At 37.4% G+C, this 26,094-nt stretch overlaps 1 protein-coding gene across 5 annotated transcripts; it reads right to left on the reverse strand.

The window, feature by feature from the left end:
- Positions 1 to 410: 410 nt before the first annotated feature.
- On the reverse strand, positions 411 to 25,087 carry map3k7 (mitogen-activated protein kinase kinase kinase 7). Of its 5 annotated transcripts, none has more exons than XM_067383757.1 (17): positions 24,346 to 25,087; positions 23,824 to 23,934; positions 23,618 to 23,683; positions 23,435 to 23,480; positions 20,355 to 20,493; positions 18,581 to 18,709; positions 15,647 to 15,771; positions 15,400 to 15,530; positions 15,210 to 15,291; positions 14,389 to 14,495; positions 14,159 to 14,303; positions 13,455 to 13,535; positions 9,306 to 9,373; positions 8,357 to 8,420; positions 7,322 to 7,383; positions 6,776 to 6,891; positions 411 to 2,462 (listed from the first exon to the last, which is right to left on the reverse strand). In XM_067383757.1, the coding sequence occupies exons 1-17, from the start codon at positions 24,430 to 24,432 to the stop codon at positions 2,282 to 2,284; spliced, it is 1,740 nt and encodes a 579-aa protein (XP_067239858.1). In that variant the 5' UTR covers positions 24,433 to 25,087; the 3' UTR covers positions 411 to 2,281. The 5 variants fall into 5 exon arrangements, with proteins under 5 accessions (XP_067239858.1, XP_067239859.1, XP_067239855.1 ...); XM_067383758.1 differs by lacking the exon at positions 13,455 to 13,535 and adding an exon at positions 10,185 to 10,199 and having other exon boundaries at positions 23,435 to 23,483; positions 24,346 to 25,086; XM_067383754.1 differs by having other exon boundaries at positions 23,435 to 23,483; positions 24,346 to 25,086.
- Between the last annotated feature and the right edge of the window lie 1,007 nt (positions 25,088 to 26,094).

Raw genomic sequence — 26,094 nt, forward strand, 5'->3', positions numbered from 1 at the left:
AGTAATGGTGACTTAGGCTAAACTGTTAAACTGTCAATTTGAGATTTTAATCCACGGCGAAGGAAGAAGTTCCTCACAAGAGGGTTTTTTAAAAAAAATCCGTTGTTGTTTCTTATTTAATTTACACACCCGTGCCATCGAACTCTTGTATAAATGCAATATCACACTCGTAGCCGTGCGATATGGCAGTATATCAGCACGCTGCGATTACCTACGGAAATACCTAAGGCCGCACAGCCGAATCACAGCCGTGCTGATATACAGCCATATTGCATGGCTACGAGTGTGATTAATATATATATATATATATATATATATATATATATAAATAATATACTACATATAAATATGTTTGAGAATGTTATATCCTGGTTTTTGTTTTATAAAAAGCTGAACTGAAGACCAGAGACGGCACAGACAGTTTGAAGCATGATGTTTACCTGTTCGATTTATTTCAAGATGTGACCTTCACCTGTGTATTCCCGTTCCCAACAGCTTAAGAAATCAGACATCTTATTTACAGCACATAGTACAGAAACTCAACATGAACATTGAACTCGGAGAAAAAAAATAATAATACACCACTTCACTGTTAAACAAATAGTTTTGCAGAGAACTCATTTAAAGATCCTGAACATCCAAATGTGTCTTTAACCCTGCACAAGATTTCCTCGGCATAGAGCGCATTCTTTGTAATCAGTGATAACCAGTCAGGATTGTGCAAAAACATGGGTCGAGTGTGTGTGTGGGGGGCAACAAAGTAAAGTGTGATCTCTAAAAGGAATTCATAATATGTAACAATACATCTGATTTTCTCTTTCAAAACCTTAAATTAGATGAAAACTAGTGGTAAGAACAAGGAACTTAACTAAAAAAGAATGGGTGAGTGGGTTGACTGCCCTTACCGTGATTTCATGATTTCTGCAGCATACTGACAAGATCATTCAGACCAGACAAAACTCTGGCCGCTCTTGATTTCATGTTGCATTCGCAAGCCTTTAAAAACTCTCATTCATGTTTCTAATCGTGGCGTGTGAGCGGTCTCATTGCCGTAAAGCAACAAAACAAGTCAAGTAAAACGCAAACAATTCAACTCTAAGGCATCATGTGAACTAAAAATACCTAAATCAAGCTCAGAGAAAGAGAGTCTTTCCCACACTTACAACAAAAACTATGAAGCGGATCTCTGAAAACCCTGGATAAATTACCATACGTTGTTAGATAAAGATACACAACAGAGCAAAGAAACACAAGAATACTGTATTCATGATTAAAATGTTTGTACTCACAATCACATACACTCAAGTCCATTTGTTTCGGTCTCTTTAAGAGCGATGATTTTTGAGCGCTGTGTTAAAGGAAGCGGATTACAAACAGCGTTTTCTTGTGAGGCCGCACATACACACAGATCGACCCTTGTTCATCTAGAAACACAAGGTCGACATGCAAGGCATATGTAAAATACATCCCCCCGATTTCAATCAATACATAACACTTTTTAGGGCAGAAAAATCAAAAAAAGAGGGAACATCTGTAGCACTTTTTTGCATAAAAAGGGGCTAAAATGAAAAGTACACACAAAGTGAATGCAACAAAATAAAGATCTAGACTTTAAAATGATAAAATTAGCTTGTCTATGTAACCTAAAGCCACTTTGCGTTCACATTCTTAAGGACCGACACCTAATTGAGGGGAATTAGGCGAACCCCACAGAGAATTCTGGGATTGTTAGAGGAAGGGAAAAAACAAGTGACATTCCAAAAGACCTCATTTGTTCCTTTTACATCCTCTCTTTGAACATCCCTGGAATAAGATGCCAGTTTTCCTGTTTGAAAACAAATCGTTTTTGCAGACAGACTTGGTTTGCTGGCTTGTCTAGACTTGTATGATTTCTGAAGAACTGTCTGCGTGAATCACGGCCAACAGTTGTGTTTTACACCCACCGGGCTTTAATCGTATCCCTGCTTTTGCATATCCTGCCGCAGACTCATGGGTACATGCAACGCAGCATGCTTGTGCAGTTGAGCGCAGGGTCTCAGAACTGTTTGCATGGGCCGAAATGGCCCATGGTCACTGTGGAGTATAGCTCATACAGTTACCATCTTCAAGTTTCATGGGCATATATGAGCAAGGGCGGCCAGAGTGGGGTGCTTTTAGGTAGAATAAGGGGGTTTCTGGGCCAAACTATATAGCTAACCCCAATGTTTGGATTGGGGTGGACGAGATAACGGGGACTGTGATTATAAGAGTCATTCTGGCTCTGTTTCATAATCAAAGGGGTTCATGACGTGCCCTGTCTCTTTTGCTGCTGCGCTCGGATCAGCTCCAGTTGCTTCTTGCACTGCTGGTAGTAGGTGGACAGACTCTTGTTCTCCTCCAGGAGCTTCTTGTGCTCCTGAGCGAGGCGACATGCATTCTGCTGATCCTTCTCGTCCTGGTCCAGTTCTGCTATCAGCTCTTTCCTGTAGAGATGTAAACAGACATTAGAGAAGGAGAGAAAACAAAACATCAATCATAGTAGGGATGTCAAAAGTACCGATACTTTGGAATCTAGTTTATCTGGTATTGTTGGTTTAGGGCGTTTTCATGTTTGGCTCACTTTGAGCATTCGTTTTGGAATGTGGCACGATTTCACCCTTAGTTAGGTTCGTTTAGCAATATGTAACTAATAGAGTTTGAATAACAGTTATGGACATATTACATTGTTATGCTTTTCAATGGCTGTTACTTTAGACTGTTTTTGTTTTTTGTACTTTGTAATATAATACAGCAGCTCTATTGTACATGATAGCTTTGTATATATATTTTTAAATGTCTACTTCAACAGTTGATACTCCTGTTAGATACCTGTAATGCTTCAAGCCCAAAGATGAGCATCTTTGTTCCATTGTTGTTGGGTTATTTGTATCAACCCTGTTTTCTTTTATTATGTGTTTAATTAAAGGGACAATCCAACCTCAGAGATTCGGTTCCCCTTGACACCCATTATATGGTCAATGGTCAAAAATATAATAGAAACCAATGGGAACCGAAACTATTTGGTTACTATCATTCTTCAAAATATCTTCTTTTGTGCTCTGCAGTAGCAAGTCATAGATGTTTGGTACAACATGATTATGAGTAAATGTCAGAATTTTCATTTTTGGGTTAACCATCCCTTTAATTACTTTAATTATTTAATTATTATTATTTTTTTAAATTTTAAATTGTAATTAATTTTCAGAAAGAACAAATCGAATAGCACGCATACTACAACTTACAAACAGAACATAAGTAAAAAAAAAAAAAAATATTTCACCATAGCTTTTCCATATTTAAATAAATATTATTTAAAAAATTAGATAAATTATGTTAAGAATATGAATATTTATGAATGTTTAATATATTACATATTTAACTTTTTATAATAAAAGGAGTAACTTTATATATTAAATATTGCTGTGATGTTAGAATTAGTATCAAGGATTGTGAAATGTCAGTGTTATTTTAGAATTATTTATATACTATTATAGTTTATTATGATTTCACTTTTTTTTTTTTTTTTTTTTTTTACTTTAGTTAGTATGTAATATTGCTGTTTGAGCATAAACAACATCTGTAAAGTTACGATGCTCAAAGTTCAATGCAAAAGGAGATATTTTCTTTCACAAAAATCGCTTTTTAAAGGACTACAACAAACACCCTGCCCCCGAGAACACACAACAAAGAGGGCGAGGCCATGTTGAACAACTCTTCCTCTTTAGAGAAGAGGAAGAGTTGTTGTAGTGTTGTTGTCATGTTGTCATGCCGTCGTTTGTGGACGGCTTCACAAACGAGGGTCAATTCAATACTGGATTTGCACAAAAGATTAACATGACGGCACATGCTAGTCAATGAGTTGAATCAACTCCACAGCAACTACATAAATTTATCCACTGACCATTCAGAAACGGTTCAGATGCTATAAGCTGTAACTTCTTCTTGAGTCTTTGCATCAGTCTCCGACTCCGGTTTGAACAAGGTAAGGCTGAACACCGTTACTGACAATTAGGGGTGTCACGATTCTCCAAATCCTCGATTCGATTACATTTTCGATTCTAAGGTCACGGTTTGATTCGATTCTCGATTTTTACATTTATTTTTTTTAAAGCACAGGTTGCTATGCCATTTTTCAGACTAGACTTTTATGCAATATAATCACCGTAGCTGTGAGATGCGTTCTACTTGGGATTGGAGTCTTCCACCACCGAATAAGGTCGCATGTCTGCGGCTATGAATACTCCTAACGCCTGTTTCACACTGCAAGCGTGAGCGTCGCGTGCGCAGCGCATGAGCGTAACTACACCGTCACTGCAGCAGCAGAGACGCGCGAGTATTCACAATAGAAGCGTTTGTACAGCGTCACAGCAGCGGCTCGAAGCTGCATAGTGAGAATTTCTTTACAAAGACAGCTATAAATTTGTTTTTATAAGTTGGTCATTTATAAACTTGATAGTCTTGAAAGTTTGTTAACATGGGGAAGTGTACAACATTTTCATATAAACAAATAAATAAAAATAAATAAAAGCCTTGTGTTATCCATTGCTGCACATGAATGAGGTGAGCTTTGTGTTTGACATCATCTGCCGCGTATGGTACACGCACATAAGCATAGCTTGCAAACTGTTGTTTTCTTTGTCGACAACGCGAACGTTGTCAACATAACTCACTGGAAATCCAAAATACTTCCACACCAGCGACTTCAGTGAAAGAGGAGGGGGTTCGAGTTCTGTCAATGATGGGTCTCCTGCATCTGCAGTTGCCATGCTATCTTTTGAGTGGCTGTTAGAGGAGGTTGACTGGCAGTGTTTTTTTCCACTTGGCAAGCAACCGGACGCGACATGGGGGCGAGGCAGCATCGACGATTCCATTTTTTAATTCGAAGTTCGAGATTGTGACTTAATTTCGGTCGATTTCGATTTAAAATCGAAATCGTGACACCCTTACTGACAATCGTCATTTTGGCTACGTGAGATTCTCCAGCTTTGTTGTTGTTGAGCAAATGAAGCGCGAGCTGTTAAAGCTCCGCCCTCTTCTGGAAAGTGGGCCAGGAGCAGCAGCTCATTTGCATTGAAAGGGACACACACAAAAATGGCATGTTTTTGCTCACACACAAATAGGGGCAAATATGATCTGTGGGGTATTTGGTGTCCTCCAGAATGTGTCTGTGAAGTTTCAGCTCAAGAGACTTATATTACATCTTGTGAAAAGGGGCATTATAGGTCCCCTTTAATATTTTGAATTAGGGATGCACCGATACCGATACCGGTATCTGGTATCGGCCTCGATACCACATTTTCTAAAGTACTCATACTCGTTAAAAGTCCCCCGATACCGGGGACCGATACCACGGTCTGAGAAATGTCTATGTTTGAGCGGCGTGTAAGGGGTTAATCAAAGGCGCCGAGTGTCCGCCCCGGCTGCAGCTCAGAGCGGGGAGAAGGCGAGGCGAGACAACATGTCAGCCGTGTGGAACTATTTCAAAGTGAATGAAGACGACAAAACAAAGGCGGACCTCAAATTGTGCTCAGCGAAATTGTCCAGAGGAGGCTCAAAAGGTAGCGCATTTAACACAAGTAATTTAATCAAGCACCTAAAATCCCAACATGACAATGAGTACAAAGAGTTTACCCACGCTTCTAAACCAACACAACCCACGCTGCAGCAAACTCTTGCAAGACGAGAGAAAATGTCCAGAGACAATCCACGTGCTGTGAAAATAACACAGGCAATTATCGAGTACATTGCATTGAGTGACCAGCCACTCTCAGAGGTAGAAAATGTGGGATTCCTGCGTCTCCTCCATGTTTTGGAGCCCAGATATGATGTCCCAAGCCGCCGCTACATGACTGACACAGAGCTGCCTAAACTACACGACTCCGTGAAAAAACATATCCACAGCCTACTGCAAGCCTCCTCTGCGTTTAGTTTCACCACGGATATTTGGACAAGCAGTGTTAGCCCCGTGTCGCTAATTAGCCTAACCTCCCAGTGGATAGACGAGAGTTTCACGCCGCAACGACATAAACATATTTATTCAAATATTGTGCACTAAATAGCAAAGATGTTTATTAATGCCCCTTGCGTTGTCCAAAGCGGCAGAGTTTACAACAAACTGAAAAAAAATACTTGAGTTGCACTGTCACTTTTTAATTATTTTTTTATAATTATTTATTCTGTAATATTTTGCATACAACATGCTTTTCATTTTAAATAAATGTTCTTAATTCCAAACTAGTCCCTTGTTTTTTTGTTAAACTTATATGACTAAAGCTGTTACCTGTAAATTGAAATCATGTTTTTTTTATTAAGTACTCGGTATCGGTGAGTACTGAAATGCAAGTACTCGTACTCGTACTCCAAAAAAGTGGTATCGGTGTATCCCTATTTTGAATTAGCTTTTATTTTTATGTTTTCAATTTTCATTTTTATTTAATTTCAGCAATTTAGTCATTTGCTTTCATCATTTTTATTTGTTTTTCCCCCCATATTACAATTTCTTTTTTAAATTCAGTTCAGATTTACTCTTTCTTTCTAGTTAATGATTTTTTTGATTCAACTTATTTCAGTTAGTTGCCAAGGCAACATTTCTAAATGTCGTTAGTTTATGTTTTTCATCTATTACTTATTTCTTATGAATTGAATAAAAGCTGAAATAAAATATGTGTTCAATAGACTTGGTTAATGGTAAAAACCCTGGGCAACCCTAGTTCCTATTGAACATACTGATGATTTGATTCAGATTCCTCAGACTTACTTCCTCTGTATGAGAAGAGCGATCTCTGTCTGCACCTTCAGGTACTCCTGTGCCATCTTACAGTGCTGCTCAAACACTGCCATTGATTCTTTGGAGTTTGGACACGGGGCTAGAGGCTGCAAACAAACACAGATTAATTCATTAAATGTCACCTATTGGCTAATTAATCTGAAATGCAAAAGTGATATTTATACCAGCCGTGATCTGATTGCCAAAAATATCAAAATGCCTCACTCTCAATTTGCTGCCATGTATTTATAACTGAATTACACCATATAAATAGCATAAAAAAAGGCTGGTTAATCTTTAACCCAGACTTGATTCGATTAGAGGGCTGTTTTTACATCATGGGAACCTTTTCTGAGAGGAGTGATACCACAGCACCCTGGAAACAAAACCATCCACTCCACAGATATAGACTAAACAGTTTCCATGCATGTGCAGTCATACGTGATAGTACTTAAACCTTTTGACATTTTCAGCTTATTTTTGGTGGACAAAAATTTTCTAAAATCTACATATATCAGTCATATCTGAAATGTGTACCTGTAACTGATGGTCCAGGGTCAGATAGGCCATGGGGATGGAGTTATCTGAGCCATTGGTGTCTAAAAGAACGGGGAAAACAGTTTTAGTAAACATCCAAAAACCATTAAATGAGTACAGCAGATCTCAACTATTCCATCCGTATTCTATGGTTATTTATATTATTTGGATATGAAGAGCAAAGCCCCCCTCTACACAGAACAGCAAGTGGTTTTTTTGTGTGTGTTTTTTTTAGTTTGTTCCAAAATTTCAAACGTGCACAAGGGTCATAATAATGAATCATCTAGAATCCCAGCTTATTGGGTTATTATATATTTATACAATCCATTTTTAAATTTTAAGCATGTCCCTGTAAAGCCCGGGACACACCAAACCGACAAAGAACTAGAGGCGACTGTGAAAGCTGACCGTGTTGTCGCCTCTCGTCAGTTGTGTCTCGGATAAAAAGCTGTGCTTGAACACACCAAGAGGACTAAAGGCGACTGCTGGTAAATAAATATCTACTGCAGCAGGTATCAATTGTCTATTTTCGTCATTCACAAAGTGAAACCGATACTAGGACTGTAGATATACAAACCGTAAACAACGCAGCACTTGCTTACCATTTTGAATATCAATCACGTTGTTCACTTTCTTCATACCAGTCGGCTCATGTTATTATGAAAATATTTTTGCATTCGAATGCTCACGTAAGATGGTGTAAAATTATAACAGCCTTCTGTCTGTACCATCTTGACTTCCTTGCTCGCTTTCATCACTTTCGCTTTTATTCTCGTGCAATGACTCGTTCACTAAGCTAAACTGCAAATCAGGGTTCTCTTTCTCACAGCCCGACAGCAATTCAACATGCTGAATCAGGCAAAAAAAAAAACCAGACGGTATCTGACTAAAGCCAATGGTGCGGAACACCAAAAAAACTAAGCCGACCAATGCTCAAAAATGTCGGCTTGGTGTGTCCCGGCCTTAAGATTCTTACAGGAACTCTGTGTGCAAGCATGAGTGTGTGATAGTTAGAAAGAAAACTGTAGACTCTACCTGTCCTGTCTGGTGTAATCATCCTCACACTGGGGCTGGATGGTCTGCTGTTGTTTCTGCTATCCTGTGATTGGTCAAACATTGTGTCAATTAGAAACTTAATAATAATTAAAAAAAGCTCAAATTTGGAATACTGTGGATTCCAAAATGCTGTTTTTGCACCCATCAAGAGCACTGCAGGAAGGAGATGCTAAAGATCCTCTAATAAAGGGTCCCCATCAGTGTTCATGTGATGGTCACTATAATGAAGCAACATAGCCGTTTATAATCACGTGATCCTGAGTCCAACATCCTTATTTATTTTAAACCCTGAGGTCATTTATTGAAAATCTTCCCAGGAATTTTAATTGCTCTCGCACACCCAGGGACTGGGCGCAAGTTGAAATAAGTTTGAATTCAAAGCAAACAATAAAAGCAATATACATCCACACTATTTTGGCAACAATCTTTGCAGCTACACTACTGTTCAAAAGTTTGGGGTTTATTCAGCAAGGACGCATTAAATTGATCAAAAGTGACAGCAAAGACTTTTATGTTATAAAAAAAAATCTATATCAAATAAATAATGTTTTTTTTTTTACTTTCTATTCATAAAATAATCCTGAAAACAACGCACCATGGTTTCCACAAAAATATTAAGCTGGATATTAAGCTAATATTAATATTAAATATTAAAATATTCTCAACCATAAGTGATGATCTGCCTGGTGCCAACTTAACTTTTGGTTGAATCTAGACCCACAACACAGTCTCCTTTTACAAAACAGATCTTACGCAAACCCCCTATTGTGTCCTCCCAGTGCATAAGATGTGAGAGCTCTTATTTCACATGAGATACGGCACACCTTTTTGTTACTTAGCTGTATAAAATGCCATGTTTGTGGCACCTTTACACTTCCCAGTTCCTTACATATTGCACCAATGAAAGTGTGAAATTGAAGCATCCTACCTGACTGGACTCTGTACCAATGGCAGGGAGATCCTGCACTGATCTGCGTCTATGAGGCTCACAGGTTGCTACAAAAAGAGATGAGAGACAGAGAAAGGAGAGAAAAGAAGGATCTGATAAGTCTTATTGGTAGTGTATGAGCTCTCGTCCAAGGGCTGGAACGAGGGATGTGACACTCAGACAGCTGCACTGATTAAAGCCCCAAATCACTACTATGACAGCATCTCCTCTAACATGGCCTTCACATGACCAAACCCCTTTTGAAGTCCCAGGAAAACACACACACACACACACTACACCAAAAACAGTAGACCACACCTACAGAATTACATAGGCAGCTCATCTTGCTTTGATTGGACAGCTCCTATCATGGTTTGATAATGTTTATTGTTTGTTTCTTTGTTATTTTTTGGTTTTGGAAGTTGATTAGTGTGTATTCATGGAAAATGAAGCAGCAATACTGATAGGAGCTGTACTCATTTAAAAGTTAACACAAGTGTACTAAAGAAAGCCTATAAACACACTCACACAAATCACTTCATAGACAAACTATAATTCAGGTAAAACACCTAGAATAGTATCAGTAAAAAGGAAAAGCAACCATTACCGATAGACTGTGACAATAAATATGATGTACTATATGTGCAGAAAAATACATTCCGGGTTAATACAACTTGAGCTCTATGAACTTTATCTGTGGCAGGCAATAGAAAAAATACATTTGTCCTGAAGTTTGTAATGAAATGATAAAGGTAATCAAATGTAAAATAAAAACTGCTCCCAGTTCAACTACAGTCTTAATATGTCAAGTTAACATAAAACAGGTGTGACAGAATTGCTTACTACCCTAGTCTATGCAAAAAAAGTAAACCTGATTACTTTTACTTGATATTCCTTTGAGTGAGGAAGGGAGTGAGGAAGGGAGTGAGGGAAGGAAGGAAGGAAGGAAGGAAGGAAGGAAGGAAGGAAGGAAGGAAGGGACAAATACATTCATTTAAAAAAATTTAAAAGGCTGCCAGCTTCTGCAAGGCTTCTATTGTATGTTTATCACTGTAAATGCATTATAAAACCTGAAGAACGAGTCAAAATTGTCTGTAGTCATCTGCTGCATGCCACAGATACTGTTGATAGATCCTAATTTGCATTTAACCAGTAATATTCCTTTAATGTCTATGTAATCTCTCTTATACCATCAAATCAGCCCATTCAAGCTCACAATTAAAAAATTAAAAACAAAATGTTACAACAAAAACGATAGAACCCCCCCCCCCCCCCCCCCAATAATCCTCTGATGAATATGGCCCTAACTCTTATTATTAATAATGATAGACATTGATGAGGTCAATTGCATGTCAAAATGATTATGAGAATAACAAAAATGATTGACAGGTTAACAACGTGCATGCAGGAGGGATACAATTCAAATGCCAATCAGATTTTCTCATTGTTACACCAAATTAATAACCTCTTTATCATGCAACTCCTGCTTTGAACTTTTTTTTTCTCACTATGCAATCCTTCAATGTCCCCATTTCCTTCAGCATTATTAGGGATGATGATAATAATAGCGATGACCCTCAACGTAAAGGAGATTTATCACATCCACTGAATTAATGAACAAGTTAATGAACTTGTGTGTATGGAGGAGGGAAGATCAAAAAGCAGAGCATTTGGCAACATCCTTTCTGCAGGCAAGACAAGGACGAACTAGTGTACGACCACTGAGAGAGAGGGAAAGAGACACAAACATCCTGGGGGCTGATCCTCTTTCACCTGCTACAAAGACAAACAGGAAGACTGAGGCAGGCGTTTCAATCCACATCCCCATCTACACCTTGATTCACCATGCATGCTTTAAATCACTGCATATGAGATTTTCTTGATTATTTTTTAAACAGCATTTATAAAAGGTGCCTCTAGTGGTCAGAGGCAGACATGAGGATGGGGTGTGAAAATCATTGCCTGCAGGACACTACAGTCAAAAAAGCAAAGAGAGATGAGCAGGAGAGAGAAAGGAAGAGAGTGGAATGGGTGTTACTCCAGGATCACTAACCACCGTCAAATCTGACAAAAAAAAAAAAAAAAAAATCTATTGGAAAAACTACCTGAAAATATTAGCTGGAAATAAGATCTGGATTCAAAATAGGGACACAGTGAATCAAACACTGATCTAATAATTATCTTGAGCAGGGGTTGCCAACCTTTTTTATAAAAGTCATTTTTAATTTGTTCATTACTGGACTATTTCCCAGCATTCACCACAGCATATCATTCTGTATTATTTGTCCCACACTTTGACTAATTATTAATTTCTTAAACATTTTTTTTTGTCATTTGTAAAGGCTGCATATGGACTTTTTTTTTTTTTTTAAACTAAATTTACTGCTATCACAAAGAGTAATTTCAGGAAAAATTATTTTGAACTTAGAATAACTAGAAAAATTGATATTGACTATAGAAATTTCCTTGCCCTTTTTAAAGATTTCAATTTCCATGACTTTTCCTGACATTTCTGAATGTTCCAGATATTTCCAGCTTATCCAGGACCATGGGAACCCCTGCTTTTATTGAGTGTTGTGTGCTGATAACTAAAGGCACATTATATAACTTTCTTTTGTTCAAAATTAACAACATTTAAGTGAGTCAATACACCAATTCTTCTTTCAAAATGTGTTTTTGTATTACCCTTTACTATGGTAAGCCTATTATAAGTGTTTATATTTTAGACCTAGCAGGATGGTTATCACAGGAAACTGTGTACATTCATCACCTGCCCGTGTGTGTCTCGTCATATCCATAAATAGAGAAAAGTTGCTCTGCACTGGTTACATCTCTTAAAGGTTAATTCACCCAAAAATGGAATTTCTGTCATTAATTACTCACCCTTATATCTTTCCAAACCCATAAGACTAAAAATTAAGATAATTTTGATAAAATCCAAGAGCTTTCTGTTCTCCCTATAGACAGCAACATCATAACCAATTTCAAGGCCCAGAAAGGTAGTAAAGACATTGTTAAAATAGTCCATGTGACTACAGTGGTTCAACCTTAATTTCATGAAACAACAAGAATACTAGTAAACAGTGCAGCGCTTCCAGGTTCTATGTCAGAATGCCGGCTCAGTATTTGCCAACGCAGTTCATGTGAGCACCACGAAGCATAAGTGTGTAGAACCCAGAAGCGCTGCACTGTGTTTACTACGTGAACAGCGTATATGAACAAAGTCATTATTTATTTATTTATTTTTTTTTTTTGCACACAAAAATTATTCTCGTTGCTTCATAACATTAAGATTGAGCCAATGAAGTCACATGGGCTATTTTAATGATGTCTTTATTACCTTTATAGGCCTTGAAATTGTTTATGACATTACTGTCTATGGGGAGGTAAGAAAGATCTCAAATATCATCAAAAATATCTTAAATTGTGTTCTAAAGATGAACGTAGGTCTTACGGGTGTGTAACGACACGAGGGTGAGTAATTTCATTTATGGGTGAACTAACCCTTTAAGCCTAGTCGTAAATGATTCACGAACGGCAGGATAACCATATTCAGCCGCAGAGCCGAAGTGCAACCAAAACAATAGTCAAAAGCTACACTATGTACCTTTAAAGTGCACCCCTAAATTGTGATTTTGAGTGTCACCATCGTGTTTTGTGTGTGGCATGTTAAGAATCATGTATTTAAAACACTTCTCCCTGTAAACCTCATTAATACTCAAGTATTATTCTAAGTGCAAAAAGTAGGCCAAAATAAATTACCATATATATTAAGTAAATGACTTTATATACATTTTTTATTAATCCACTGGATAGCAAACTTGTGTGATTTGTCAAGTGGATCTTTGTGGTTCACCTGGAGTATATGGCTAAAATATGGTTCATAACTACAACCCCTGATCAAGAGTTACTTCCATAGTAGTAATAGTGCATCAGTGTGTCTTGCATGCCCACAGCGCAAATGCACGTGCATAGAAAATGTTCAGATGTGGATCATACGTTGTACTTCTACTCTCCTCAAAATAAAAAAGTCAGGGTGACGGGGGGTATATGACATGCAGGAGTAACAACCAGTGCGTGCTCGTGCGTCACAGTGACGCCCTTCTCTGATTAGGAGCTGTTTGCTGGGAGCACCTGGACTCCCGGTACCTGTGACGATGATCTTGGGAATGTCCAGAATGGTGCCATGTGATGCCGTTTTACGGTGACCTCGCTTATATTGTGGACGTGCTGCAAAAACACACATACAGATACGCGCATGTAGCGACGAACACAAGCATGCAATGTGTGTACTGAGACAGAGGGAGAGAGAAAGTGTGTGGTGCAAACATCAAAGCTGACTGGGTGAGACGTCACTCCATTCTTCAGCTGCATTAAGACATACATGCAACACATACATACAAACACATACATCCGTGCAGTGGCAGGAAGCCTGATGAACTAGTGACTGCTGAAGGACAGATCAAAGAAGGAATGGAGATGCCATGCAGCTCTTTGTGCCTGATGTGTGTTTGGGCGCACTGACTGAGGTCAGTGGTACACTGGGTACTAGTGTACGCACTGTTCAGCCAGTGCAAGTACAGAAAAGTGAGGTCAATGTCTATAAAAGGGACATTGTTAGTGGTGTGTATTTTTGTTAACATATCAACCTGAGGACAAAATTGATAACAGGAATATAAAAGTGTGAAGTTTACAAATATATCAATATTTGTGTCTACTGCAAAAGAGAAAAGAAACTCCATATTAATAAAATAATGTTAAATAAGATCAACTGATGTATGAACTGTAAAATGTCAGTTTCGCAATGAATTTCTGGGTAGGTATGAAACCTTATGACAAGCATTGAGGAATACCTGTGGGAGCAAAGGGCAATCTGTGCTCCAGTTCAGAGAGATCCGCGCTCATTCGTTTGCTGTCGGCCAGACAATGTGGCCTGCCAGAAAGACTCTCTACGCTGCTTCCTCTGGAGAGCGGGTGACCAGGCCTTAAAGGGTCGCCCTGAAACGCACACAAACACGGATTCTACTTCTGAGCTTTCTTAAAGGACACCGTCTTTGTGTGGTTATGTCTGTTGATGCGTTACCTTTGGTTTGTACGGGAACTTGATGGTGTCGTTGCTGCCTGGGGAGTTGGTGTGCTCCATGTTGATGTCGTTCTTGTTGCTGGTACATGTGTAGTCTATATATGAGCCTGGATTAAACGGATATGATATTTAAATGTGAATTCAGAACATTTTAAAAATGTAACAACATTTCCACATTCACTGCCGTTCAAAAGTATGGGCTCTGTAAATTTTTTATTTTTTCTAAGAAGTCTCTTATGCTCACCAAGGCTGCATTTGATAAAAAAAATACAGTAAAGACTGTAATATAGTGAAATATTATAGCAATTGAAAAATTTTTAAAATCTAATTCTTGTAATGAAAGTCTTCATTGTCACATGATCCTTCATAAATAATTGTGAGATGCTGATTTGGTGCTCAAGTAACATTTCTTATTATTATCAGAGTCAAAAAAAGTTGTCCCGCCTAATACTTTTGTGAAAACTGTGATACTTTAAGGATTCTTTGGTGAATAGAAAGTTCAAAAGAATGGCATTTATTTGAAAAATAAATCTTCTGTTACAACATGAAAGCCTTTACTGTCACTTTTGATCACTTTAATGCATCCTTGCTGAATAAAAGTAATAATTTCATCCAAAAAAACAAAACATACAATCTTTACCTGACCCTGAACTTTTGAATGGTAGTGTAACTGTTTGGAAGAATTTAGTTTAAACCATTTGTTTAGCATCTAAGCCATTTGTTTCCCACCCACACCATCAGAAAATTATTTGATTAAAAAAAAAAAATTAAATAGCCATGAACAAGTATTTATTATTCATGCCTATTTTGTTATTCTGTACCTGTGCTGGCGGCAGAGTTACTCTGGCCTTCATCTGAATACTGATAAGGGTACTGAAGAGGCTCTTCTGATCCAGGGAAATACTAGAGGGGGGAGAGAGGAATCAGACCAAAGAGGAAGATTTAGATGCAAAACAAGACAACCAGGAACACTGGAATGATTTGCCACGCATGCTGGCGGTGTGGCGTTACCCTCATGAGGTGGCTCATAATCTTCACTATCTCCTCCATGGAAGGCCGCTGCGATGGGTCTTTGGACCAGCAACGAGTCATCAGACTCTCTATGGGCTTCGGTAGGTTCTTAATGAGAGGTGGTCGCGTGCCTACAGAAAGAGAGATTACTGAAGCTTTTAATCTTGAACCTGTAGACGATCTCAGCAGATTCTTATCATGACAAAAAGTCTCAAATGGGGCACAAGCAAGCGCACATAAAACTCACCGCGATGCACAGCCCACATGATGCGGAAAGCAGGGCCACCAATTTCATCGAAGGGCTTCCGGCGTGTGATCACCTCCCAGAGAATAATACCCCAACTGAACACGTCACACTTCTCACTGTAGTTACTGCCTGTAACATACACACATACAGATAGTAATCACCTACATGCACATCATTTCCTGATTAACTTCCACATTCTGGTTGAGCCTTTATTCTGAAAAAGACATTTATATGCTCCACAGCTATTGTCACCACTAAACCACAAAATTCTGACATTTCAATGTTTCTGTGAAAGATTTATTATTGTATTAACATTTTTATAATGCTTAAGTAAGGAATGCCACTGACATGGACGCGGTAACTTATTAAAGCACGTTGTTGATATGAACTATACTACTGTTTAAAGTTTGTTCAAATTGATACTTTTATTCAGCAAGGACACATTAAATTGTTTAAAAGTGACAAGAAAGACATTTATAATGTTACAAAAGTTTTCAATTGGTGTCCTTTTCAATATTTTGTTCATCAAAGTATCCTAAAACAAAAAAAAAAAAAAAAAAACATTTTCAGCACAACCATTTTGATGCAGCATGATTTCTGAAGGATCATGTGACACTGAAGACTGGCGTAATGATGCTGAATATTCTGCTTTGCCATTACAGGAATTAATTACATTTAAAAAAAAAAAAAAATATTGCATTAATTTGTACTAATATTTTTCAATACAAACATGTATTACCATTTGATCAAATAAATTCAGCCTTGTTGAGCATAAGAGACTTTCAAAAACATCTTTAAAAATCGTATTAACCCCCAACTTTTGAACTGTAGTGTGTGATATTAACTTTGATATAAACTTCTAGGCCCTCAATGGCATAGCAATAAAACACAAACAATACATGTGGCCCTTTAAAATTCTAAAATAAGTTTCTTGTAGTATAAATTAAGGAAACTGCATTTCCAAAAACTATTTCAAATATTTTATGAATTGCATTATGTATTTACCATGCACAATGTGCACCAATATGAAAAGGAAATACATATCTTATATTGTTTTCTTTCAGTGTTAGTCTTGTATGGTGGATAAATATCGAAATTTCCTTATATTATTACATGTTAATAGATAATAATAAATATAGACCTTTACCTTTTTTGGTAAATAATTAATTATTCTACGTTATGGTTGCGATCTGCATTGGGCTACCCAAAATAGCAACACAGTATCAAATGATACTACACACCATAAAGAATGAAAGCTATTTCCCCTAAGCTAATTTTTGGCCATCCAGGGTTGTGGAGCCTTCATCTTGTCGGCCCTTTTTGAACAGATGAGCTAATTTCCACTCATGCTGCCCTGGAGAGCCTTAATTGCTGCTCTTATTATTCTTAAATTACAGCGCCTCGCACTACTATGTCTTTACGCTGCCTTGCTCTGGTCTTCTGATAATACTGTTGTCAGTGTGGGAAATGAGAAGCGCTGCGTCTACTCTGCTGGCAGTGCTAGTGGAGTAACAACATGGGATTTCTGCTCCTCCCTAAACAAACAAGATAACAACCTGCTCCTAATTGATGTTTCCTCCGACCCCCCTGACAGCAGTGCCCCTGAATGCGTTTGGTAAAATTGAAACCCATTAGCGGTTGATTGCAAACGCATGCATTAAATTATAATGGTTTCATCCATCATATAGACCAGGAACAACCAGTAACTCTGGTTTTAGGGAAATATTTGTATGCTTCATAGTGAAGACTGAAGTGGCCTATGAGAAGACAAGTAATGAGAAAGACTGGTAAAAAAGAGAATGGGATGTCAGTTTTGATCATCGGATACAATCAAAAACAAACCAATGATAAGCCAGTGACTAGGGCTGGGTAAAAATTATCAATTTCTTGATTTTAATCGATTCTCATTTTTAAAAACCGATATCGATTCTTAAATCCCAAGAATCGATTAGTCTAGTCTGTTTTCAGTTGATGAACGCACAGAACATGTAGCGCGCCTCCCATTCAATAAATCGCAATAATCTTTGTGCTTTGTTATTTTTGATATGAAGCAAAGTCTCAGATTTCAAATGACGTCCATCTTATTATGAGATTCAAAAAATAAAATACCATTTTGGCGCCATTTTATGTGACGTGACAGATCGCTTTAGTGCCTCAGTTAAGGAGAAGCACGGAACGCGTGTGAACTGATCCTCTCCTCCGCTTTATGACCAGTTACAGCACGAAACATGAATAAACATCTGAAGGTATGTTAAAATATACAGTTAAACTTACCGAAATCCGTATCATGTCTCGTGTAATAGCTCAATCAGTGTTTCAACCTCAGAAAGACGTCAATAAAACAGCTTGTAAACAAAGTCACGTAATGTCACATTTACCTCAGAAAAACATATTCAGTGACCATAAACTCATTAGTCAGCCAGAAAAATTAACTCTAGTGAGCAGCATTTGGATAAATATAGCTATGCACCATTACATATTCATTAATGTTCTTCAATATTTAATGCATGTTTGAATAAATCAGTTATGACAGCCACAATTTACATGTTTATATTTAAAAAAAAACTAATTGGAGTAGAAATGTGATTGTGTAATTCTAAACTTTATTTATAATAAAAACATCATTGAGTGTAATTTAAGTGTTTGTATATAAATAAGTTAATTTAACCTTCAATATTATTATAGTAGTACCAACTGACTCCCATGTGTAGTTTACAGCATTAGTTGAGAGATTTTTTTCCTCTAGAAAATTTGCCATGTACTGTATCTAATATACTACATCCAAAATAAATCAATATCAAATTGAAATCGTAATTGGATCGAATCGAAAGCATGTGAATAGTAAACTAAGCGAATCGTGAAAATTGTGTCAATACCCAGCCCTACCAGTGACTGTTTAAATATGAACAAAAGTTCTTGGAAAGTTCCTGAAACTTGCCTTCAAACACCTCTGGGGCCATCCAGGCTGCGCTTCCCTTGTTGTTAGTCATGTGTGTCTGGATGTCACATGCTGTCCCGAAGTCACAGATCTTCAGTACAGTACCTCCAGCAACCAGAAGCAGACTATGAGCAAAAAAATATATATATTTTTAGGCAACATGGGAGAACTATGGCAATGTTGCATTACCAAATTATGACTAAAATTGCAACATTTTTTTGTGGTTATCATTAGTCTATAAAGCAGTTTGTTTTAATCAGTTTAGCATTCCTATTCATTTAAATGCCAGTTGTAATAAAGTGTGCGACCTGATTACTAACATTTTCCTTGCACTGTAAATATTGTTGGCTTTTGTATTATAAGCTGCTTATTTGTAAATTTCATGTGACTAATTAGATGGAAGCCACAGGAAAATGATTGCTTGATGGCAACAAAACAAAATGTACATTCCCAACCCCTTTATTACATCCTGCTAGTGTATGCCAACTTAAAAGGTTGTATTTGGGAAGTCAACAAGTAAGTTTACTAGGTTTCAGGACAGAGCCAAAGCCTTTTGGGTTAAACAGAACACATACACTACCGTTCAAACGTTTGGGGATGTTTATTAAATAAATCTCTTATGGTCACCAAGGTTTATTACAATTCAAAATAACTGTTTTCTATTGTAATATTTAAAAAAAAAAAAAAGAAGAAGCAATTTATGCCTGTTATGGCCAAGCTGAATTTCCAGCAGCCATTACTCCAGTCTTCAGTGTCACAATTCTTCAGAAATCATTCTAATATGTTGTTTTGGTGCTCAAGAAACACTTCTTATTATCAATGTTAAAAATATTTTTGTGGAAACAGTGATACATTTTTATCAGAATTATTAATAGAAAGTTGAAGAAATTTTTTTTTGAAATAGAAATATTTTGCAACATTTAGATGTCTTTACTGTCACTTTTGATGAATTTAATGCATTCCTGATGAATGAAAGTATCAATGTCTTTAAAAAATGAAATACTTAAACGGTAGTGAAGATTAAATGCAAGAGCAAATAGAAGTGTGTGTGTGCCTTATCAAGAATTCCAGCATGAGAACATTAACCGAGCACATATTCTGTAAATGCTTGAGTTTGCAATATTTTGAGCAGAACTACAGGTACACACAGATGGCAGTTAACCAGCTGTGCTTTAGTCCTATTAAACAGTTTAAACACTTGTGAACTATTCATGGGGCTTTGATGCCAACTGTAGTGAGCTGTAATATATCAAATGTTAGTAATAACCCAGTTCTTCCAGAGAACTTCATTCTAGGTGTCTGGGAGAGAAGCCAGCTGACCATTTCCATGGTGTGCTGCCAGGGCTTTTTACAAACAGGGGCTCATAAATAACCAGCCCTGGCCTGGACAACACCATACGCTGCCATGATGGAAGTGATGCAGGGTAAGAATCCAGAACATACATCCTTCGACACCTGGCATTTATGAGCAATGGCAGTCCTGAATGATATAGTAATGTTTCCACCATCATCAGTCAGAAAAAAGTCAGCACATGTATGAGTTTACACCTGGTGTTAATCTCAGGTGATTAGATCGCAAATGGTCAGGCAAGACTTAATGTAACCAGGTGTGCTTAAAACCCTTATCTTTGAATAAAAGTGAAAACACATCTTATACGACAAGGACTAACTTTAACAAGCACAGGGATGAGGAGAAAAGGGAATTGTCAGAGATTTCCAGTGACATGAGGCAAGACAGTGTGATGAAAGAGAAATGATGGAGGTGCATACTTGGGTGGTTTGAGGTCCCTGTGAATGAGAGCCTTTGGTTTCATGCCGTGGAGATACGAGACCCCCTGAGAACACTGCATACACCAGCTCATGGCATGAGATGCAGTGTAGTGAGGGAGAGGCTCTGCACCGTGCAGCACTGTCAACACAGAATACAGTCATAAACAAAAGCAAGCGTACCTGCGATATCATTTACTTGTGAAACAGCTCGTGTGCTTGGACACTGACTAGAACTTTAGGACTTGCTATTACTACGGGCCTGGGATTAGGGATACATTTTTGAAATGCAACTCTTTTTGAAATGCAAAGTTCCATGGAATCAAAGAACAGTTGTACTGCAAAAAATATTGCACAAGATAATCTGTTGTGATGCTCGGAGCACGTATGCAAATTTGTGTATATATATAGACTGAAGAGTATTTTCACATTTCTGTAAATTAATTTTACAACAGAACAAGCAAACTATTATTTGATTTGTCCAAGTACAAAAACTGGAGCCAAAATATTTAAGTGACACAAATCTAATTTCATTTTATTTCATTCTACTTTATAACTGCAAACCCAGCCAGCCAGAAAAGTACTTAAAACTAGTAGGCAAAACTTGAGTTTTTTTTTTTTTTTTCTTGACATTTTGTGACTTTTTCTCATTTAGGGTCATGAACATGCATGCAAAGTTTCAACACGCTGATGTTTTATGACATATACACACAAAATTACTGTTACGTTTGTGATGTTCATGGGTCTAAACACTTCTGTGTTGTATGTCAGAGCTCTTCAACTCTAGTCCTGAAGGGCCAGTGTCTTGCTGAGTTTAATAACTTTTAATTTTGTGAAAGTTTGTGAAAATATAAAGTTGTTTTACCCGTTAACTGTCTGTCCCACTTTTTGAACTTAAATTGTTAAAAATCTTGAGTACTTCAGAGCATAGACTTAAGTTTGGTATCTTTTTAAATTAATAATGGCACAGAATATTGTAGAAGTGAAAAAAAAGTTGTAAAAGTAAAGTTATAGGAGTTTACGTTTATGAAATTTAAAATATAAAAATATAATTTTATATATGTATTTTACAAAACAAGTTTAACTCTAAAACGTCAAGAAAATCAAAACTAAGTTCTGTGCCAAATTTTAAGTTGAGATCTCAAAAAAAGAACGTTCAGTATGATTTTTTTGTGCACAGTACCAAACTTTTCCACTAGATGACATCCAGACTCCACCGGTAACCATATTTCCATAATTTTCATAATATTTATGAAGCAGACATCCTATTCAGAAGTAGTTTGGGCTGTAAAGTTAATATTTGTTTTGAATCCAATCTCTAAAAACCCACATAAAACCCCCCCACAAAAAAACACAGAAAGAATCAGAGCGTGTGTTATGGTTTGGCACCACATCACAAATGAAGAATCTAACGCTATTTATCTATTACTTTTTCATTTCTTTTGAAAATCAGTCACAAAATATGAAAACTAGAGTCTGATAGCTTTTTAAATTATACATAGTTTGTCAAGATTACATTAGGTTTAGACTAAAGCCGAGTTCAGACTGCACGATTTTAGCCCCGATTTTGGCTCACCGACAGGTTGAGAAATCGCAGACAAATGCCCGAAATCACAAGCAAATCGGAGCTTGTTCATGAGAGCGACAATCACGCAGTGTGAATGAGCAAAGACGCGATCTGAGAGAATCGCCGACACCGGTGAGATATTTGGCATGCTAAATATCTGGACTTGTCGGCGATTCAAAATCCTGCAGTGTGAAAAGTGTTCTGACTGAAAACTACATCGGCGATGACCGACAGCCAATGAGAGAGCAAGATACAGAGCAGCGGGGAGTTCGGGGAGGAGTTATAGACCAAAATATCAGCAAGCATGGCGTCGTTTCAGATAAACATTACAATTCAATCAGAAACAAAAGCACAAACCTGTGCTTGACCATCCGCAACAGCAGCACATTGAAAAGTTATGTATTTACCTCCAACTCTCATTGCAGGACACACAATCCACAGTCTCCCCAACCATTTCCTCCTCTAAATTCATTTTTTCTTTTTCTTGTTTTCGCTGCAAATCAGTGCACCGGCAATTCATATTGCAAGCTTCTTGCCGGCTACCGTATTTAATAATAATAATAACTCCGGTCTTGCGTGATATCGTGTTGTTTCCTTGTCACATCTCGCGTGTGTTTGGTTGTGAAACGTAGTTTGCATGCCAGACAGAGTTGTCGGCGATTCTTCCTATTGTAAAGTCATGCAGTGTGAAACCTTCTGTCGCCGATCCATCATGCAGTATGAACACAGCAGCGACTGAATGCTGGCCAAGATAGTCATGCAGTGTGAAAAGAACAATGACCCGACTACTTTGAACATCAAAGGTCTGAACTCGGCATAAGATATAAATGTGTAATCCCAAATGTCCCACAGGAGGGGGTGGAGCAGTCCTAAAAATAGCAGTTATAAAAAATTTTATAAATCATAAATTCAGAAATGTATTAATTGTAATGTGCGAAAAATATTGATATTAAAAGTTAATAATTTGTACCTGCTTGTATGCTTTTTTTCATAGTGTGATTTTTGGGGAATTATACTGAATCCAATTAGGGTCAATTTGACCCGGACCATAACAAGTGTGCACAGAAATCGAACAGAGCATGAGGGTTAATAAAAATAAATAAAATATGATGTCAGTAATGCAATGCAATGTTTTTTTGTTCTACCCCATTTCAGTATCACATGATCCTTCAGAAATCATTCAAATATGCTGATTTGCTGCTCAAGAAACATTTCTTAAGTATCAATGTTGAAAACAGTTGTGCTTCTTAATATTATTGTGGAGTTCACAATTTCAGTATTCTCTAAAGAATAAAATGTTCAAATGAACAGCATTTATTGTCTTCACTGTCAATTTTGATCAATTTAATACATCCTTGCTTTTTTTAAACAGCAAAAATCTCATTAACCCCAAAACTTCTTGATTAGTTATTTTTTTCTGTTGACTTTAAAAAGAAATTTGCTAAACTTCCAGCTGAGCTTCTGATTTAAATAATTCTGTTCACATTTTCAAAAAGTAACTTAAAAAATTACTTACCATTATACAACGAACCCCCTTCTGCATATTCCATCACCAGACATACCTGCTGTCAAATCATTAATCTTGTCACATGTTTCTTTTCACAAGAATCAAAAAAATGTTGGATCATAAACACTTCTGGATCAAGTTTCACGATCATGATCAAAATCCACTCAATAGCAACATGTTGTACAGACTTACAGGGCTACTGCAGGATCCATACAGCTTCACAATGTTGGGATGATTTACACGAGACAACTGGCGAAGCTGGAGAGAGAATAAAGAAAACTTAATCAAATGCTTTATCAAATAAATTAGACCAAATGTCTGTATAATCAGTGTACATACGATTTATGTTTCTGACTACAGTTACTAATGTAAACGAATTAAACAGAATATTACAGTACCTCAACAAAGAAGGCATTTCTCTCGGATTCACTCTCTATAGTCTTGATGGCCACATCTCTGCCTTTCCACTTGGCCTTGCACACAACACCAAACGCCCCTCTGCCCACCACCTACAAAACACACACGAATAAGAACATCACACAGAATTAAAGTACACATTTACAAACTCACAGCACTGGAAAAGTTAAAAACTAAACTAAAATGTAAAACTCAGAAACTCAAACATTACATAGGTTCACGTCTAGAACAGTGTAAAACAAGTGTTTTATAAAAATTGCAAAGAATTATTTCAGCACAACACATTTTGTAGAACTTCAAACACACTGTGGCTTGACAAAAAATATAAAAAAAACAAACATAAAAATTAGGTTAAAAATAGAGATAAGGTGTAGTGAGATTATACAATGTCAGTTACTAGTGTCCCAGTTATAGTACAGCTATCAAGGGAATGTTTGCAGGATATTTAAACATTCCTGTCAGCCTGTTTATTAACTTTATAACTTGCGTATCAAGTCACTCACCTCTTCCACATCAATATCATTATATACTATCTCCTCAAACGGGTACATAGGTGGTGTTTCCAGCATATCGGCGGAGGGCATAGACATTGCTAGCTCGCTAGCCAGCTAACCATTAATACACAAACAACTGACTTTATAGTCTTAAAACTACACTACCGAACGGTTTCAGAATAAAAACGGTAGCTGGCGCACCCCTTCCTCCAACACGGCCTGCATTACACAAATATAGGTGTATGATAAGTCACTTTAAAAACTTGTTTAGCGGCTAACGAGCTAACCTGTCAATCTAATCCGTTAGCCAGACGGCTAAGAGGCTCCTAACCAGATTAAAGTATGTCAGACATGCCAAACGACGGTAAATGTTGTCATTCAGAAGGGGAATACGCGCTAGGGTCTCTGTGAAGTACACTTAAGGGTATCCCATCGACATTAAAGCGCAGGCTGTGTGTGTGTTAGCGCTAGGCCGCTTGCTGGCTTCAGCTGGTGCGGTCGATGGATCTCCACTCCGCGCAGCGCTCACTCCACACCGCCGCTGCCGCTCCGCGCATCGGCCTCTCTATGTGCCCGAAAATACCGCTCGATGAAAACTGCTTTACGTGTCCCGTTAACCAGGACAAGGCATCCGAGCCATCGGATAAGGGGCTAAAACTTTACAGCTCTCGCCTCCATGGGCTCGTTTGTTTTTCTTGTTTTCTGTGGGGGTTGTTTAAGCTCCAGGAAGTGTGCGCTCTCTTGTATTGTGCCCCCTCTAGTCCATGCCAACTGAAATGTCTCCAAGATTGGAGTCAAGCAAGGCCTGCCAGAATAATTTCCAGTCGTTCTAACAGGGGATTCGCTTTGATATTAATATTTATCTGGAGGTGTATTCCTAATGAGAAGAAGAAAAGGATCAGTTACATTAGCATCCTTACTACACCACCAGGTAACTTCATGGAGGCCTACCGAAAAACAATACATTTCATCCTTTTTTTTTCTCTGAAGAATGAAAAACTGTCATTTTATGTATTAATTTGTTCAGCATGTTTAAAAGTACATGTCTATGTTTGGGTTCAACTGCTTCCATTTTCTCAAAAAAATTGTTTTTCTTTTCCTGTCACTCAGTATTAGTCAACACTGTCATGTATATTTATTCATATGAAATGAAAATGGGAGGAAAATTATTATACATATTGACAAGATTATTAAATATATCTAGAATTTATTTAAATCAAGGAATGAATTTCCAAAATGATTTTCAGATCTATTTATTTGTCACCACATACATGTAATCTTTCAACATTGACAAGATAATATTTTGCACACCACACATATATTAAATGTTAAAGTGATGGCAGTTATCTAAAAATCACAAACAGTTTCTATACAACTTATATGACAGAGTAGATATGTCATGATTGTTACACAGAAAATAAAAAGCACAATTGCTTGAAATTACATTAGAAATCTAAAACTCACCTGAGCCTGTGCGATCAGGATGAAGGCTGACTTTAATATTATCAGATTTAATACATATCTAATGGCACAATGTATGGCATAGCTGTGAAACCTAGCAAAAGAGGCAGTTTTTTTATTATTAACCTTCCTTCTGTCAGGACATAGTGCTATCTTTTGTTAAAGACTTTTTTGACAGCAACATTATTGTGAACATCTCTCATTGTGAATCAGTGGTTGGCTAACAGCCCTTATCTGATAGTTGTTCAAAATACAGACCTATTAATTATTAAGGTGTGGGGAAACTATTGTGACTGA

This window comes from Chanodichthys erythropterus, chromosome 4, assembly GCF_024489055.1.
Source record: "Chanodichthys erythropterus isolate Z2021 chromosome 4, ASM2448905v1, whole genome shotgun sequence".
Classification (NCBI taxonomy): domain Eukaryota; kingdom Metazoa; phylum Chordata; class Actinopteri; order Cypriniformes; family Xenocyprididae; genus Chanodichthys; species Chanodichthys erythropterus.